The 21,099-nt window shown below is 35.7% G+C and overlaps 1 protein-coding gene across 1 annotated transcript in view; it reads left to right on the forward strand.

Annotated features, from left to right (window-relative positions):
- The window catches only part of paqr6 (progestin and adipoQ receptor family member VI), a 36,168-nt gene extending 23,418 nt beyond the window's left edge, over positions 1-12,750 (forward strand). Inside the window, exons 3-8 of the mRNA XM_079836059.1 lie at positions 762-889; positions 2,763-2,968; positions 8,595-8,721; positions 10,807-10,903; positions 11,037-11,181; positions 11,297-12,750. Of these exons, the coding sequence (XP_079692185.1) occupies positions 762-889; positions 2,763-2,968; positions 8,595-8,721; positions 10,807-10,903; positions 11,037-11,181; positions 11,297-11,559 (966 nt within the window). The 3' untranslated portion in view covers positions 11,560-12,750. The remainder of the gene's footprint in view (positions 1-761; positions 890-2,762; positions 2,969-8,594; positions 8,722-10,806; positions 10,904-11,036; positions 11,182-11,296) is intronic.
- Positions 12,751-21,099: the final 8,349 nt, after the last annotated feature.

Consider the following 21,099-nt stretch of genomic DNA (forward strand, 5'->3'; position numbering starts at 1 on the left):
ACTGTTCGTATCACTGTGTATCAAGTGCTGAGGAAGCCCTGGAGCTAAAATTCAGAAATGGTAATAGGCGTTTCGTTTCACACAAACGCTGTAAACGGTAGACCAATCACAACAGACTGGGCCATCTGACCAATCAGAGCAGAGTAAGCTCTCGGAGAGGAAGGGTTTTGAGAGACCGAATCCTTTATCAAAGTGTTTCAGACACTGAGAAAAGAGGTGATGCTGCAATGTATATTATGAGAAAATTAAAGCATTTTTGGACTTAGGATGTATATAAATCTGTTGTAGGAGACCTCCAAAACAAAATGAGGAACCTTTAAAATAGCATACACTAAGAGAGAAGGTCATACAAGTTTGGAATGACATTAGGGTGACAACTTTTTTTTCTTGTCAGAAAAAGTGTGTAAAAATAGTTCCTTTAGGTTTATAACAGATTGTCACTGGAGCAATACCCTTAAAAGGAGTAGCAATATATCCTTAAGGTACTGCTATGAACCTTTTTTATGGGGTAAAAAAGGTACAAATATGTCTTTTTAAGGGTACTGCCCCAGTGAAAAGCTGTTGTACCCCTAGAGGTACAATTTTTACACACTTTTTCTGACAAGAAAAAAAAAGTTGTCACCCTAATGTCATTCCAAACTTGTATGACCTTCTCTCTTCTGTGGAACACAAAAGATGATGTTTAGAAGAATGTGCATTACCTTTTTCATGATTTTTTAGATGTTTGCATGTATTTTAGACGTCTGTGTGCATCTTTGCAGGTGTTTAGAGAGGATGGCATCATGTCTGGGTACCGCCATCCCAGGAGCTCAGCCCTGGACTGCATTCTCAGCAGTTTTCAAATGACCAATGAGACGGTCAATATCTGGACCCACTTCCTGCCCACCTGGTAAAGCGCCCAGTTAAACATGTGATCTCCTTTTAGTGCCAGAACTAGTAGCTTGTCTGCTTTGAAGCTTTTTTTGAGCTGCTTTATAATGCAATTATGATCTAGCATAAGCAGACACTTTTATGCAATATCAGATATTACAGGGACTAAACACATTACTTGAAAAGGATTATTTGTGTTATGTCAACATATAGGAGTGGGCAATATGACCTAAATCTGGTTACAAGTAATTTTATGTATGGTACTGTATATATCACATTAGTGTTATTAGACAAGGCTCTATTGTTATATCATATTTTTATTATATTTATGATTACTTATTCAAAATCGAAAATTAAATAGATTTTTAAATTGATTTAATTAAAAATAAAATGACGAAGGGCTGCACGATTATGACCAAAATCATAATTGTCAATTATTCCCTTGAAATTGTAATTGCATTTATTAATTATGGTTATGCTATAGCAGTAAGCCTCAAAAGTCAAATATACATTGGTTTGGTTTCTTTAAATAAAAAAAGTAAAAATATGCATGGTATTATAATGTTATACTAAAAATAAAAACAATAGGGGAAAAACTTAAGATAACCTGTAGAAAAAAAAAACACATTAAGTACACCGAATAATATGTGGACTTTTTTTTGTAATTGCGGTTACATTTTATTGAACGATTACATAATTGTGGCATCCGTAATTGTAATCACAATTGTGATAACACAATGAAACAAGCCAAATTGTGAAAACACAATTTTTGGCCTGGCTTTCATGCAAAGAAATGATGAAGTTTTTTTTTTTGCATAGTAAAATACTGTAGTTTTTGTCTGATAAATAAATACCTTGACCAAGTTTAGTGTTTTGCTTTTCCTTCATATTTAAAATTATTAAAAAAAGAAAGATATTTTCCTCATTTTCTCATCTATCCAACTTGTTGGGTCATTAAAATAAATAACCACTGAGTCCGGATATCACTTTTGGCCACTACTGTAGGCTATATGTATAGATAGACAGTTCAGACTCTAGACTCTGATTGGATGAGCCATATTCAAAGTCGTGAACGGATGACTGATAAACTGTGATGCGCTCTATTGCATACCGCCCAGCTGTACGTTAAAGACAATAGTAAAGGAAAAGGTCTAAAGGGGTCATGACATGGATTTTTTAAATTATTTTTAATATGGTTTAAGCTTGTCCACTTTCAACCACTTCCAGAGGTAGTGGAAAACACATTCGCCCAGATTGCTTTCATAGTGTAAACGCTCATGTGATCGATTGCATTCGAACAGCCACAAAAGACCACCCACTCACCGCCTACTGACCTAACACATAACCATTATGGGATACGCGCTAGCCAGACGAGAACTTTGTCGGCTGAAGACCCAAGTTTGGTTTGAAGATGAAAAACATACCAAGCACAATGTTCTCTCACCCTTCATGCCCTCACAGCTATCAGAGCAGAAAAAAAAGCTGATGCTCTCTGTATGTTTTCTCCGGTCGTGTTTATGTGAATTGTGTGAGCTTATTTTGTCCATTAGATCAAACTGTCTGAAAAAGTCCATACATTTACCCGCCCATAGACTCTCTCATTGAAGAAATCAGAAATCACAGACAAAAGAAATGGATTATGTGTCTCCCTTGTGTACTTCCGATCCGATTGACCAAAATGCATCCTAATACCATCCTAATACCAGGTGTAAACAGGGCCCAAATGTTTTGTTTATAATGAGGACGACATTTTAATGATACAAAGACTTCTTATATGTCAAAAGATCAAGGCAAATTTGATTTCTCATGTCATGACCCCTTTAATAACCTGCTCTACTTTCCTCAAACAAATCATAAATGCCGCCTGTAGGACCTGTGCTGTGCTATTATAGGTACTTCCTGTGGCGGTTCAGCATGCTGTGCTTCACTCTGGACTTCCTGACGGAGAGCTACTCCTGGCCGCTGCTGGTCTACATGCTCCTGATCTGCCTGTACCCCTTCACCTCCAGCTGCGCCCACACCTTCAGCACCATGTCGGCCAAGGCTCGTCACATCTGCTACTTCTTCGACTACGGAGCGCTCAGCCTGTACAGTCTCGGTACGCTCCAGTTCTCCTGTCCTGTTTGTTTTGTGCTGGCCCAGGTACAGTTCACTCTATTGGCCCGTAGAGAAACACATTATTATCATTACACAGTGGCCTTTCCTACCAATTATCTTCTATTTACACATCCGTGGTGAGCAGATAAGGCTGCATTTAGTCTTGCATAGCCAGACTTTTGACAAACAAGCTTACCTATGGTTCACGCTGGACATTTTTTAGGACATTCTTAAAATAAATGGTAAAGAAGACTTTTTAAATTTTATTTTAAAAAAGTGGCCTACAAACAAAACTCTTAATCGAAAGCACTCATCATATCGTCCGGGTAACTAGTAAACACAACTTAGTTGCAGTTTGAAAATAGGTGGTGCAATGGTACTGCTTTTAATAAATTCATGAGAAAATTCAAATATTGTTATTTATTTATAAAGGAACAACACACCTTAATAAATAAAACAGACATTCCTGCTGTGTTATTTTAGTGTTAAAAATGGTTACACTTTATTTTGATAGTCCACTTTAGATATTCTACTAACTATAAGTAACTTAGTCAATACATGTCAACTAACTCTCATTAGAGTATTAGTAGATTGTAGTAGATTGTAGTAGACTGTTCGGGTTAGTAGAATAAGCTGACATGCACTTGCAAAGTTACATGTAGATAGTAGAATGTCTAAATTGGACCATCGAAATAAAGTGTTACCTTAAAGGTCCCATGGCATGGCATTTTTCTATTATTTTATAATGTTTCCTGAGCTGTACTTATATTGTTAGTATGACTTTTACATCATAAAATGTCATAATTTAGAAATAAAAGGCATTTTTTCTATACTGCTGTTTGCCCTGTGGCTGAATGCCCTGCTTCAAGAGGCGTGTCTGCTGTGAGACTTCAGTAAAAACACCCACTGTTGTGATTGGCTGACATCTTTGCATTTTATATGAGCGGAGGGGGCGTGGTTTATCGAGGCACGAGCAGGCACGAGTCTGCCAGGGAGACGGATGGACCTGAGTTCACTTCACATCAGTTCTCAGCATGTCTGAACTGTTTTAGTTACAGCATATACTTTAGGTTATTAGTCTATTTATAGTCGGAGGGACTGTCACTCATGTCAGAAAGTTAGTAACTTTAGTAAATTATGGATCAGCGCTGACTGGAGACGCGAACCGTTTAGAACGATTCAGTCCGATTTGGTGAACTGATTCGGTTCACTAAAAAGAACTGGTTCAAAAGAAAGATCGTTCGCGAACCGGACATCACTAATGTACCAGAGACGGAGCTCAGCGATTGCAAACAAAGTTATTTATAGTAACTACTGAGTTATGAGAGCGCTGTCAGTCAGCGCGAGTTTATTGTGTTTGTATCTGAGAGTTCTGAATAAACAGTCACACCGAGTCCGTCTCTTCATCATTATTCTACCAACTTTGTAACACATGCAAAGTACCATTACAGCTGTCGAGATGAACGAGTTAAAAGTAAGTGTTGATAATAGCATTATTTTTAAAATAAAATAAAAGCGTCAGTGACGCGCGTTGAGTACACAGCGCAAACCAAGACACAACAGCAGTAATCGGATGTAATCCAGTTTATTGTGGGGCTAGGCTGGCTAGCCCGGATATGCTCAAGCTTACCCCCCTTCTGCTTAATCTCACGCCGCGTTTGGTGCCTCCGCTGTGGGCCAGATGCAGTACTGTGGGTCGGGGATGTTGAAGGCCGAGCTTCGGCGTGTGTGAGGTTTATCTCTGCTGATGTTGAGCAGAAACTCATGACTGTATGCACATTTTAGAACCGATAGACGCGACGAGGACGTACAAAAACACTGACTCACAAGATATAAAACATGAAAACACCGTTCTGTCTGGAGAGAGAGAAGCCGCATTGTGTGCACGAATAATAAATAATTAGCTACACATCAGAAATCACTGATCACAGATCAGAAGGAACTGAAAAAAGACTTCTGTTTTCATTTGTACATCCAAACACTGAGAAACTGCCAGCGTTCACTCGTTCACAAGCAATGATGCAATGATCTCTCGACGAGCGTTTGCATGGGCGTGCCAGATTCTCTGGGCGGAGGAAAGGGAGGAAACCGTGCCTGCTTGGACGTCAAACCAGGAGACTTCAGGATTGGCTAGTCTGGCCTGTCATTTTCTCAAAGGCAGAGAGAGACAGCCACAACTCGGTTTTACACCGATCAACATTTCTATCCACTTGGGGACAATATTCAGGCTAGGGGAACTCATATTAATGTTGAAAAACCTCATAAAATGAAAATTTCATGCCATGGGACCTTTAATAATAAAATATTATAATATTTATTAATATAGTAATTTTTATGCACTTTTTCAGTTGTATTAGTTTTTGTTTTATATACTGTACATATACATACATATACTGATCAGGCATAACATTATGACAGGTGAAGTGAATAACACTGATTATCTCTTCATCACTTCATCTCTTTATCTCTTCACTAAATGGTTTGAGGAGCACGATTTTGAGATGTTGAATTGGCCTCCAAATTCCCCAGATCTCAATCCAATCGAGCATCTGTGGGATGTGCTGAACAAACAAGTCCGATCCATGGAGGCCCCACCTCGCAACTTACAGGACTTAAAGGATCTGCTGCTAACATCTTGGTGCCAGATACCACAGCACACCTTCAGGGGTCTAGTGGAGTCCATGCCTCGATGGGTCAGGGCTGTTTTGGCAGCAAAAGGGGGACCAACACAATATATGTTATGCCTGATCGTGTATATGGTAACACTTTAGTCTAGGGTTCAATTCTCACTATTAACTAGTTGCTTAATAGCATACATATTGCTTGGATATTGGTTGTTTATTAGTACTTATAAAGCACTTATTAATGCCTTATTCTGCATGACTATATTCTACAGCCCTTAATTAACTATTAATAAGCAGTAATTCGAATGTTAATGGTTAGTTAATAGTGAGGACTCTAATCTAAAGTGTGACCAATATATATATAATCGTTTTAATTAATCTTTATTCATTTGAACTCAGTCACTTAGTCAGTTCAACTTTAAGCTTATTATTTCAGTTAGTTGTCAAGGCAACGTTTCATTTCAATTACCGAAAAATAGTTTCATAGTTAATTTTTAATAGTTTTAGTTAAAAATAACAACACTGCATTCCTGTACCTCAAGCAATAGAGCATAGTGCAAGCAACATCAAGGTCATTGAGGGTTTTTTTCCAGAGAATGCATGAACTGATAAAATATATATCTTGAATGCAAAGTAAGTTGCTTTGGATGAAAAGCATCTGCCAAATGCATAGATGCAAATGCGTGACATTGTGAGATAAATGTGCCAGAATAGCTGCTTGTCATCTGCTGTCCTTGACAGAATATAGAAGTCCCTACACTGGGCCACTAAAAAGAAGCAATTCTGATATGAAGCTGATGTCAAATAGAAGAATTTCACGACGGGCCGGCTGTAGAAATGAATTGGAGGGTTGATGTGAGGTTATGGAAAGCATGAGCTTTGGAGGAAATGAGCCGTCTAATACACTGCTGGCATTTTATTGTATGACTTCAAAGGAAAGAAAGCAAATGCTCTGGCACCAGAGAAAACCTTTAAAGTCTGCATTGATAAAGAGTGAAGGCTGAAGAACTACACGTATTGTTCGAGGCACTTAAGAAGCGTGAAGAGCTAGAGCGAAATATAAGCGCTATTTTAATATGCTCGGAACACTTTACCTTACGTAGAGTGAGTGATTTATAAATGCACCTTTTAAACATTTAAAGACTCGTTTTCTTGATTAAAGATGGCTTATTCTTTCAAGTGGAAATCTATTTTACAGTATATAAAAAACAACATATTTCTGCAGTATTTCCATTCATTTGACTTCGGCCACAATATCCTGTGTGTAGAGCAGCGAGTCTTTATTGTAAACTCCCATAGTCTAATAATAATATTATTCTTTCATTTGTGGAATCCACCTCTGGTCATGTTTTCCAGTTGTGGCACAGAAAGACCTCTTTTATTGCCTATGAGAAAAGCAGAATAGCTGTGTATGTTCAGCAGCAGAGATCTGGCACAATAGCCAAGCATTACAAAAGAAAAAATTCAATAAAACATGGTATTTTTATGCTGCGACTATTCTTTTTGTGCAGTATATGCCATATACTACCTGCTATTTTTCTTAAAACTGTATGTGAAACATTACGCAGTGTGCAACGGTAAACATTTTAAACAGTAGGATGCTACGTTGTTGTCACATTTTTTTGTGAAATAACAAGTTCATTTACGTTGTTTTTAAATATTGTTTAGGCAATTTATCCAGGTAAATATGGGAAAAATGCACATACTTTGTACAGTATGCATACTATGTACTTCAGAAATAATTGTAGCACTTGGTTATATGCTATTTCAAACATATCCATACAAGTCAACAAGTCAAGTCACCTTTATTTCTATAGCGATTTTCATAACACAGATTGCTTCAAAGCAGCTTTACAGTTATGATTGGAGATGGATTTCGTTTTAGATGAAAAGCTAAAGTAAGTTTTTGATTGATTAATTTTGGTTGTAAAAACTGATTTCAAAATGTAAAAACGCATGTAAAAATATATTGACTTTTTTAAAGTCTAATTTCAGCTTTTTATCTCATAATTAGGACTTTTAATCATAATTTAGATTTTTAAGTCATAATTTTGACTCTAAATCCCAAATTTTGTATTTTTAAAGTCATAATTTCAACTGTTCATCTCACAACTTAGCATGTCATATTTTTGACTTTTTATCTAATAATGAGGACTTTTAAAATCACATTTTCAACATTTTATCTTATAATTATGACTTAGCATGTCGTATGTTCGACTTTTTATCTCACTATTATGACTTTTAAAATCATATTTTTGACTTTTTATCTAATAATGAGGACTCTTTAAATAATATTTTCAACATTTTATCTTATAATTATGACTTAGCATGTCGTATTTTCAACTTTTTATCTCACTATTATGACTTTTAAAATCATATTTTCAACATTTTATCTAATAATTATGACTTAGCATGTCGTATTTTCGACTTTTCATCTCACTATTATGACTTTTAAAATCATATTTTCAACATTTTATCTTATAATTATGACTTAGTATGTCGTATTTTCGACTTTTATCTCGCTATTATGACTTTTAAAATCATATTTTTGACCTTTTATCTAATAATAAGGACATTTAAAATCATATTTTATCTCTTAATTATGACTTTATGATAATTGAAATGAGCTAATCAGTAATATAGTTGAATATTTAGTGTCCCTGAGCAAGCCAAAAACCAACATGCACATAAAAATCAGTTTGCAAAAATTTAATCATTTGATCGCAAAGGCCACTTTTGTTTGATTTTTTTTTTGTTAAATAACAAAAATAACATTTACATTTTGTCTCCAAACACAGAATTTTTATATGTATAGTTCCTTTGTTTAGATCTCAATCTGTTAACAACAAGTAAATGAACCAAGAGTTCTGTTCCTAAAGCAGAAAACAGAATCATATCCAAGTAAAAGCATGCATTAATCTTCTTCAATAATGTATTTTTGTTCATTAGAAATACTCTGACATCCATGTGTCTATGTTTTAAAAATGCCATACTCTTTTACAGGTTGCGGCATCACATACGGCTCTTATGTGATGCCCGACTGCTGGGTAAACAGTTGGCTTCACCAGCATTTCGTGACCATTGCTGTCGGAAACTCGCTCTTTTGTACCAGCATGTCCTGCTACTCCAGGTGAGAAGGGTTATTAAGAGTCATTTAATAAGTCTGCGATTACAGGAGCTAATGCAGATGTCATTTTAGACTCAGAATAACACGAAGGTAATTATGTAACTTAAGTCCTTCTCACACACAGACCTTTGTTTGTTCTGAGCTTGTGCCTGGTTGCACAAAAAGTTTCAGCCATTGCAATAAATTATTTACAAAAGAATTTAACTAGTTGTTGAATTCAGTGAATTAGTTTAGCTTGGGTAAGCACCACCACTATCGCTCATATATAATATTAAACTTTGGCACATAACTTGTCTCGCTCTGATACCTCCAATCGTGCAGGGTGTTGAGAAGAGGTGTGCGATTTATTTTTCTAAATGAGCAAATGTATGATTTATGTCTGGAGGATGATGAAAGAGAGCCATATTTACAGAATAGTCATTTATGTTTATGTATTTAAAACTAAAACGCATTTAACTATGAATATCCATGTTTAAAATACAAGAAACACATTTTAAAGGAGGGTGCATTTTCCTGTCTTTTGTAACAGGTTTGCAGTATATGGTAAAAAGCTATTTTGCACATATCCATACATCCACTAAAATGAGTTCAAAGTCATTGAAATTCAAAGAGTCAAACATCATTTGATCGCATATGCCACTTTTCATTCATATTTTGTTAAATATCTAGAAACAGGTTGGGCTTATTTGGATTGCACCATTAATCAACCACATAACAACAATCATTAACCATCAGCAACACCCTAGCAACCATATACAAACACCTGGACAACCGCACACAATAACCTTGCATTGTGGTGGAAACTTTTGAACGATCAAGCATCACATAAATAAATACATAAAAATATCTGGGTATATATTATTATTAATATTTCATGATTCTTATGTTATATTGTATTGTATTATAATATATTATTTAGTGCTGTACGATTAATTGTGATTAATCACATCTAACATAAAAGTTTGTAAATTTATTATATATATATATATATATATATATATATATATATATATATATATATATATATAAAAACATATGTGTGTGTGTGTGTGTGTGTGTGTGTGTGTATATACACACACACACACACACAGACACATATTTAGTGCTGCCAAATTGATTATTTGTGATTAATCGCATCTAACATGCAACTTTATAAATATATAATATATACACACACACACACACACACACACACACACATATTTAGTGCTGCCAAATTGATTATTCGTGATTAATCACATCTAACATACAAGTTTGTAAATATATAATATATGTATACACACACACTACCAGTCAAAAGTTTGGAATCATTACGTTTAATGGTTTTTAAGTCTCTTCTGCTCACTAAGGCTGCATTTATTTGATCAAAAATACAGCAAAAACAGATTGAATTATTGATAATCATAAATGTTTCTTGAGCAACAAATCATCATATTAGAATGATTTCTGAAGGATCATGTGACACTGAAGACTGGAGTAGTGATGCTCAAAATTCAGCTTTGCATCACAGGAATAAATTACATTTTTAAAATTATTCAAATAGAAAACAGTTATTTTACATTTCAATAATATTTCACAACATTACAGCTTTTTTGTATTTTTAATAACATAAATGCAGCCTTGGTGAGCAGAAGAGACTTCTTTAAAAACATAAAAAAATCTTAATGATTCCAAACTTTTGACTGGTAGTGTATATACACACATGCTCAAAACTTTACATACCCTTTGTAGAATCTGCGAAAATGTTAATAATTTTAACAAAATAAGAAGGATCATAAAAATGGCATGTTCTTTTTTTGATTTAGTACTCTCCTGAATAAGATATTTTACATAAATATGTTTACATATAGACCAAAAAATAGCTGTATTTAAAAAATGACCCCGTTGAAAAGTTTACACACCCTTGATTTTTAATACTGTGTGTCATTACCTGGATGATCCATTTTTGTGATGGTTGTTTTCTTTATTATTATATTATATTTAAAAAATGTAATATTTATACTACTTTTTTATTTAAAACTAAAAAGCCTTTAACTATGAACATATATTATCTGTTTATTATCTGTCATATATTGTCTTTTGTAACAGGTTTGTAGAGTTGCAGTTCCCACACAAAAGTAAAATCTTGAGAACGGCTGCATTTGTGGTTCCCTTCCTCTTTGATAGTATCCCACTGTTTTACCGAGTAAGTATGATCACACTTAACTGCACATGTAAATGAAATAAGTACTTAAGCAAATCATGCCTGTGTAACACTGCAGATATGAATGCTCTTTTTATGGATGGCAATGCGTGTCTCTGTCCGTGTGTGTGTGTAGCTGCTGTCGTGCTGTTGGGGGAGCTGTAGTCCCAGTGAAGCTCTGGCCAGCCACTCTTACCATCTGTTCTTTGCGTTTCTCACATGCTTCCTGTTTGCATCTCACCTGCCCGAGAGACTGGCTCCTGGACGCTTCGACTACATCGGTACCTCATTTTTAGCGATTTTACGGTTGTCTTTGTTTGGTTTTTAATGGTTATAGAGGTTCACACCAGAGTCACACGGTTCTTTTGACTAGTTTTTCACTCACTCTCCTCCAAGGTCACAGTCACCAGCTCTTTCACATATGTGCGGTCGTGGGCACCCATTTCCAGATGGAGGCAGTGTTGACAGACATGTCGTCTCGCAAAGAGTGGCTGACGTCCCACTCCGCTTTACCTTCCTTCCTGGGTACCTTGGGGGCTCTCACAATGGGTGTCCTGCTCAACCTGGGCATCATCGGTATCTTCAGCATCGGTTTACCGCCAACACCTCACCAAAGCACTTCGACCTCTTGTGGCTCCTCCCACCCTCATCAGGAGTAACAAGCGTTCTTGACCACTTCACACCTCACTGTGCACCTTTCTGGATGATGTTACTCTAGATTTCACTAGCGCACTTTCACTGATAAACAAAAAAAAAAGCCTCTAGCATTGATACTTTTGTACTAAGCTAAAAGTTTATTCTATTTAAGATCATATATTCTAGTTTCCTTTTATACTTACAGTGTATTATTTGAGCCGAAAAACCCTGATGATAATCGCGACCTTTCAGGTGTTATTTAACCATTGTGCCTTTGATTTTATTCTTGAAAGGTCGAGGGTTGAATGACGCTAATGTAAGGTTATATTTTAACATATAGTTTAAGGGTTGTATAAACAAAAAGGTAACACTTTATAACCAGGTTTCATTAGTTAACTACATTAGTTAACACGAGCTAATAATGCACGAACTGCACTTCTACAGCATTTATTATTCTTTGTTACTGTTAAAGTCCCCATGAAATCAAAAATGAAAGTTTTGGGGCTTTTAATAGGTCTAATTATTATCTATAAGCTAGTATGCAACAAAACAATGATAAAATTAGCATTTAGAAAATACAAGCACCAATATGGATTAATGATTTTGATGACATCACTTTGCACTTCAGATTTTCTGTCCAATCAAATGCTCTCTAAAATCTACAGCGTTCCGTCCCCAAATAGACGCTGAAGCTGTGGCTAAAATCAGTCACTTTTCACACATTTACTATTTTCTACATGGTGAATGGCACATGGTGCACTATATAGGGGATAGGGAACGATTCAGACATTAAATATGCTTTCCATTGGGGTGAATGAAGTTCAGTTTCACATTAGTGTCACGTGAACCGCCGCAGCACGCACACAGTTTCAACCACGTTGGTTAATGATGTCACGCAGGTGGTGGTGTAATAACTGCTTTTAATGAATTATTTGGAGATCGAATTTATGCAAGATTTTTTGCTAGCATGTCCATAATTAGTATGGACATGGCACCTGAGGACTAAACCTTATTTTTCTGAATTATTTTGCTTTATTTCCAGATTCATATAGGCTCGTTCTTACATACTAGAGCACGTCCGCACATGCGCACTCTTCAAAAAAGGTGCTTTAAAAACCCCTTAACTGTCACCGTCCCCCGGGTGGGACGCCTGGTACTCTTTTTTTGATCGCCTTTTTTTTCCTATCATATATTTTAGTAATTATCATAAATTAGGTATCATTCGAAAGCTTACGAACTCAAAATTCATCCTGTGAAAACCGTTTTGAAATCAGACATTGCGTTACCATGGAAATGGTATTTTAAATTCTTCTAGCGGGCTCCTTCCCTAGTGGGCGGTGTCATGTTTCATATTACAACATTTATTTTAACTACTTTATAATCAAAATCTTTTCTAATCTTGACACATATCGTCGGAAAGGTCTGAGTCTCAAGGTTCCATATTTGGTGACTGTTTTGTGATGGAAGTGACATTTGGACAGAAATTTACAGGAAAATGCATCAAAAAACAATCAATGGAATTTCAATGACACCCGGTGGCTATTTTTGGTACAGCGCCTAAACAAAATCAATTTTTGTGATATCAATTTCAAATTTGGAACACTTGGTTAGACATATGGCTTTGATTTTATAGTAATTTTAGATTTAACATTTTTGTAAAATATATATTTTATATAAAATAAAAAATATTTAGTACAGTATTTTTTATTTACAGTAAATTTAAACTTCCATAACTTTTTCATACTTTCATATTTTGAATTGCTTTCACTACAGCAATAATCTGCCTTAAAGTGTCTGCTTTATAACAAGACCAAACTTTGGTCTATATTCCAAAGCATTCTTGAATTACAGCCCTTTAAGTTTGGATAGTGCATTTCCATGTGTATTCTCAAAAAGGGGGGTGACAGTTAAGGGTAAATCTCTTGACAAACTAAAAGACACAACATGACATTTGTATGTATTCAAAGTAAAAGATATAGATTACACTGAATGACAGTTTGCTTATTTTGCACAAGATAAGGATTTATTAAGTCCAAATGTCATGAAAACATGAAACTATGCTTCTAACCACAGGTCGAGAATATCGTTGCAACCACACAAGTTAGCGATGCTGTTTGCGAACGTTCGTTGGAACTATGGTTTTGGGAAACACCAATGCTTTTGGGAAAGGCACCCCTGGCCGAGCTGTGATATTAAACTAAACGCTATTGGCTATTTAAACAAATGGGAGTGGCTGTTTGATATGCCCCGCCCTGTCTTTCTGTTTCAGTGGAAATTAACAATTAAAAATTCTGCACATTTCAAGGCACTTCAGTGGACCTTTAATTTCAACATTTACTAATACATGATTAAAATCAAAGGTTGTATTTGTTAACATTAACGAAGATGAACAAATACAGTAACACTTATATTGCTCATGGTTAGAATGTCAGATGAAACCTTATTGTAAAGTGTTACCAACAAAATATGATGTTTGCATCATTACATATTAATGTTATCATAGCTTTAACTGGAAAATGATAGTAGCATTAATCAGGGATTTTATATTTGCATTAATATCATCATGAATAACACCATTAATCCAATTTTATGATGCGTGTGCATATCAAAATATACAATGGCAGAAAAGTATATATCTAGAATTACTGGCGTGTTGGTGAAATTCCGCCCCTTTAAATACTTGTTTTTGTAATGTCCCTTATTATCAATGGTGAATTATTTGGATTTACTGGAACGCCTTTGAATAATCTGTAACATGAATTAATTGTGGGGGGGAAAGGGCTATATTTCTAAAAACACATTTCCATTTTTACACTTTCGTACCTTGAATGCTAAATATTGTTTAGCTCATCTAAGCATCATTCTCCTACTAAACTGCATCTCATGGGAATATGGGGCTGCACTGGAGTCCTTCACTGTCGTTTAGATGTTTCTAGATATTCAGTGAGCAACTTCGAGTTTTATGTATCCTTCTCTGCATCAGGTCACATTTCTGTGGTATTGTTTTGTTCATTGCAGGTTTATGGCATACAATACAGAGTGTTTCATATTGAAGCACAAGGCTTTTGGTTTTATATTTAATTGCATTTTGTCAGTGCACTTGTCGATTTTGTGTTCCGGTGCAATGTAGTGCGTAGCTCAACACAGGTTCTTTGCTCATGCAACACTAGTTACGTTTTGTTCTTAAACCAAGCTGTTAACCTCCATCTCTCATTTTGTCCTTCAGTAGAACACTGCACTTTTTTTTGTCTGGCCCAACGGTGCAGGACAGGTACACACAGTAGTAGGCTTGTAATTTTGTGCAATTAATGCCACATAAAGGCAAAAGTTCAGCGGAACCTTTTCTAACAAGCTCTCAAGGTCGGTCACATGGTGGTAATGATATTTTAATGGTCGCTTATGAAAGGGATCTTGGGTTAAAAAGGACAAGTAGGTGTTTCAGTGGTTAGTGGCGGAAGGTTCTGCATTTTTCCAAATGCCTATTTGTAGTTCGACAGCAGAAATCCTCGCTCACTATTTGGTTTAAGTAGGTGTGTGTTTTTTCAGCTCCGGTCCTGATGGAGTCTGTTCTTCTGCTCAAAGAGGTTTAGATGTGAATGTGACTGGTGACAGTAGTATTTTGTGCACTAGCGTTAAATGAAACGTAAAAGGTTTTGGCATCCCAGTCCCTGTGTGTTTGTTGGCCCAAATGAATGTATTGCAGTTTTGGAAACTGTGTTCTTAAAGACCCGTTTAATGTTACAATGTAGCATTTAAAATTGCCAAGGAAATTCAAATTAGATGTAGTCATTTTATTTATTTATTTTAAAACCGTTCCAGAAATGTTGTTCTGTTTTTTTTTTTTAATGTTTTACTATAATGCTTCCCTTTAAATCCGAGAATTAAAATATGCAATCGTTATTGCAATGCCTTTTATTTTCCATTGTCATTTTTGAAATATTTTTGTAACAAATGTGAAAAATATGAAAGTGCTTAGAATTAAACTGACTCATTGTTCACTACAGTGTTTGTCCAGTGGTATCATTGAATGCGCAAATAGCATTATTGGCTTGCTACAAAACTGTATGAGCCAATTCTGTTCTTGTAATTCTGTTGTGTAACAGATTTTTAATAGTGTGTGTTTGCAGGATAATGAGGATGTGTGAATCATCAGCCCCCTGATAACGAAAATGTTTGGATTTCGTTCAACAACCCTTAACCCTACAATATTAAGTGTTTTTAAAAAAAATTCTAATGTTTGTGTAATTGCATAGTTTTATTACCTTTATTAATAATTTTAATTATTAATTATGTAATGAAATAAATAAATAAAACTAAAATATTTCTGCCTTAGAATTTGCAGTTGTCACACAGCAGGACTTTTAAAGTGAACTGAAAATAAAACATTTATTTATAAATACATACATGCCATTGTCTGTCTGAATACAACTGGCTGGAAAGTGAGCATTAAACGGTTAGTTCACCCAAAAATGAAAATGATGTCATTAATTACTCACTCTCATGTCTTTTCACACATGTGAGACTTTCGTTCATCTTCTGAACACAAAATTAAGATATTTTTGATGAAATCTGAGAGATTTCTGTCCCTCCATTGACAGTCATTGCAACTTCCAATTTCACGCTTCAAAAAGTTAATAAAGAGATTGTACGACTAATCCATACATATTTCATTTTTGGGTGAACTATCCCTTTAAAAACTGTTTAATGCAGGTAGTTCCAGTCAGTTTAATTACTGTTCTATATTAATGCGCTGTGCTTTCAAGCGGTGCTCACGCAGAGAAAAACATTCAGGGGTACAGAAACTTATCAACGCTGCCCCACGACTTTTATTAATAATAGCTTCGTTACTGAATCGCTAAATTATATTTCTCAGTAACATCAAGTAATTGAACTCACAGCACAGAGTTGCTGCACAGATGGAGGCAATAGGAGGGCGGAGCCAGGCTAGGCAATTTATACTCAGGTAACTTAATTCACATACGCATCTCTCTCTCTCTCTCTCTCTCTCTCTCTCTCTCTCTCTCTCTCTCTCTCTCTCTCTCTCTCTCTCTCTCTCTCTCTCTCTCTCTCTTTTTCAAATTCAAAGAAATACTAGAATTAATTCAAAGAAATGTAATCTCACCGCACTACTTTATATCTGTGTTTGATTCAAAGGAGCAACAAGCTAACGTTAGATCTAGCGTAAGTAACTAACGAACATAACCATACTTTTTTATGAGTGCAATCTCTATAGATATAGATAGATGGATGGATGGATGGATGGATGGATGGATGGATGGATGGATGGATGGATGGATGGATGGATGGATGGATGGATGGATGGATAGATAGATAGATAGATAGATAGATAGATAGATAGATAGATAGATAGATAGATAGATAGATAGATAGATAGATAGATAGATAGATAGATAGATAGATGGTATAGATCAGTGGTTCTCAAACTTTTTATACCAAGTACCACCTCAGAAAATATTTAGCTCTCAAAGTACCACCATAAAGACCAACATTAAAAGACATTAGCGTGGTAGGCTTTACTATTTAGCTACATCTCTGCACAGTTCAAAAACGAGGCATTTTATTCCTAATAAGAATATGTATTGTTGTCAACCACTTTAACATTGTAAATACACAGTTTGTACATTAACACTGCACTCTGCTTACATACAGGTAAATAAAATAATTGAATAATGATTAAATTAAAATGTGTTGTACCAAAAAATGTGTTGTACCTAAAAGTTAAATTAAAACTGTACTGTACTTAAATGTAAAAAAAAATTATTGCATTTTAACATTATTTTATTTAGTGATTCCTCTGCGTACCACTAGAGGCAGCTTGAGTACCACTAGTAGTATTCGTACCACACTTTGAGATAGATAGATAGATAGATAGATAGATAGATAGATAGATAGATAGATAGATAGATAGATAGATAGATAGATAGATAGATAGATAGATAGATAGATGGGGTCCTGGATACTGATTGGTCAAAACATTGTTTCAGGGAAACAAAATCTATTGTATGACTTCAGAAGACTTATTGTATTATTTTTATAATTAAATGTGTTTTTCTGTTTGAAGCTTGACAACCATCACTGTCCACATATGTGAAAATATCTGTATGAACATTTCTCTTTTGTTTCCCCGCTGAAAATAACGTTAGACATGAGGGTGAGTAAATACTGACAGAATTTTCATTTTGGGTGAACTGTCCCTTTAATTGTGCATCACAAGTCATTTTAGTGTATGAGGCAGGAATACACAGACTGCCTGGAAAAGGGGTGAAATGGAATAGTGGTCCAGACACACATGACCCGTGAGAATTGAGTTTAGGCACCGCAGAGGCAGTGATACCATTACCCAGAATGCATTACAGTTCTCTAGAGTCTCTGAGCTGAGGCAAAATAAATGTGTGGAAGCGATAGTAGGCCTATGTTGTCCCCAATAGCGATATACTGTGATAAGTGTTTGGCTTGCTTACTAAAGCACCCAGATATTTGTTCAGCACAGCATTCGTGAATAGCTGATTGTTGTCAAATGTTTACAGATGCCACATTTTAATTTAATGAAACAATTGCCTTTTTTCAGGCTATGGTACAGTGTGTTCATGGATGTATCAGTGTTGTAATCTGTATTAGCACTGAGGTTTCAACTTCACCTCCATCTGTCACCTTCTTCCAGCATCTCTTCTGTCCATCTGTTGGTTTCTGTAAAGATCCTCTTTATCTCTCATTACCTCTGCCATGTTATTTGCACTCTCAATTATGTCAGAAAATCTGACCTTTTATTCATAGAATCAATGTTACAAATTTGGGCAACACTTTATTACACTCTAAAAAAAAAAAGGTTCTATAATGCACCAAAAATGGTTCTTGGCTCGTAATCATAGGGGAACCTTTTTTAGTGCTATATAGCACCAATTTTGGTGCTTCAGTGGTTCTTCAGCGGTTCTTCAGAGGTTCTTCAGCGGTTCTTCAGAGGTTCTTCACCGGTTCTTTGACTAAGGTGCTATATAGCACCTCTGAAGAACCGCTGAAGAACCACTGAAGCACCAAAATTGGTGCTATATAGCACTAAAAAAGGTTCCCCTATGATTACGAGCCTTTTTTTTTAGAGTGTATAAGGTATCGTTTGATAACATATGTTAATGCATTAGCTATTAAAGGAACACTCCACTTTTTTTGAAAATAGACTCATTTTCCAACTCCCCTAGAGTTAAAGAGTTGAGTTTTACCGTTTTCAAATCCATTCAGCCGATCTCTGGGTCTGGCGGTAGCACTTTTAGCATAGCTTAGCATAGATCACTCAATCTGATTAGACCGTTAGCATCTCGCTCAAAAATGACCAAAGAGTTTTGATATTTTTCCTATTTAATACTTGACTCTTCTGTAGTTACATCGTGTACTAAGACCGATGGAAAATGAAAAGTTGTGATTTTCTAGGCCGACATGGCTAGGAACTATACTCTCATTCCTGCGTAATAATCAAGCGGCAACCTCCCGCAGTTTCTCTTGAAGCCAGTACGGAATTGATTTAAACTGCAATTCATCGACTGGCCACTAGAGGCTCCAGAAGGGAGCAAAATCTCATTGAGCTCCATGTTAAAATGGCCAACTTTACAGCGGGAATAAAACATGTTTACAGCCTGGTACAAATTGTGGTTTTGGTCCCATTAATTTTGCCCTTCATGACAACTGTGAGGGGGGTGAATTTTTTTTATAACTCATTCGTTTACATTATATAAAGCCTTAAAATTCTGCATAATTAAGGGCGTGGCCACTTTGAGTGACAGGTGGATAGCCATTTATCTGCTGTCTGTTAGTCATCGCGTCACCTCAGCTCCACCCACGTCTCGCCTCTTTGCCCATTTTCAATTATCCGGCCAGCTCGTCCCTACTTTACGCTTCAAAACTGCTCTTCAGAATCCTATGGGTGCCGTCACGGACACTACGTCCATATTTTTTTACAGTCTATGGTAATAATCAAGGAACTTTCCTGCCGTACCATGGGTGCAGCGGCACAATGATATTACGCAGCGCCTCTTTGGTCATTTTTGAGCGAGATGCTAACGGTCTAATCAGATTCAATGATCTATGCTAAGCTATGCTAAAAGTGCTACCGCCAGACCCAGAGATCGGCTGAATGGATTCGAAAACTCAACTGTTTAACTCTAGGGGAGTTGGAAAAGTGGAGTGTTCCTTTAACATGAACTAACAATGAGCAATCGATTTTTAAAAGCATTTATTCATCTTTGTTAACGTTAGTAAAAATCCAATTGCCCCACAAATGCAACTTTGGATTTTAAAAATGTATTAGTAAATGTTGAAATTACCATTGACTAATACTAATAAATGTTTTAGAAGTATTGCTTATTGCTAGTTCATGTTAACCAATATAGTTAACTAATTTTAACAAATAATGCTACTCAAATTTGCTTATTTGATTAGCAACCTAGAAATAGTGCAGAATCTCAAATATTTCTTCTTCATTTTACATCATAACATTACATTTTTCAAAAAAATATTTATTATTTATTTATTTCCAGGCCTAAATGAGATTTTGAATTCCACATTTTCAGTGTAGCCTCCGATTTCTGAGCGTCATATGATGTATAAGTAGTTTACATAAAACAACAGAAGGCATCTGCATTTGTTAAATTTGCATTGTACTTAATCATAAATAGAGCACAATATGAACATCATGCAGCAATAACGTGAGATAAACAATGAGGTTATGACATACAAAAAGCTGCCAAAAAAAGATTGCATAAAATCAGGTTTAATACAGCTACTGTACATTGTCCATCAACAAAGTCTATCCAAATTGTTATATTTATTTGTACAATGAAACAAATGATAGTGTGTCTGTCAGATGCTGATGCTCTGTGACCGTTATTGATGTTAAAGGAATATTTATCTTGACTTTCATCCTTTGAAAATGTACCGTGTTCTGATTCCCAACTGGAAACCAGTCGCTGTCATGGAAGATACATATTTTGTATTTAAAACACAAGGTAAGATTACAGTTGAATAAAAAATAGAAAATCAAGAGGAGAAAATAATTCAGTCACTAGACTATGTACAAGAGGCACAAGCCAGTACCTAAAAATGATGCACCCATTAATGAAATAAGAAAACGGTAAACAGTGACCACTGCAGCTTAACATGCTGTATGATAAATTAATATTCGATTGAGTGATTGATCTATGCCCTTGCACCAGTATTATCATGCTGGAATTCTGGCTGTGTTCGGAATTACATACTGCTCTGGTTTCTGCAGCATGTGGCTCTATAGTGGTTCGTCACATGGCAATTACAGCTCAAAATACATGGCCGTAACTGAAAGCACATGAGCAAAGATGGCATCATGCATGTTGTGTACTTACAGGCCTGCATGCGCTGGCTGAGCATTGAGATGAATGGGAATGCTCATGGAAAGCAGGTGTTATAGGTATTATAACTTTTTTTAACTAAGGCAAGATGCTACAGGCAAAATTTGTGCTTTTCCAGGCTCTGGTCAATTTCAGCAATCTCATGGCAATTCGTACAATTTACATTTTGGC

Source organism: Gobio gobio (assembly GCF_949357685.1).
Source record: "Gobio gobio genome assembly, chromosome: 15".
NCBI classification, from domain to species: Eukaryota; Metazoa; Chordata; class Actinopteri; order Cypriniformes; family Gobionidae; genus Gobio; species Gobio gobio.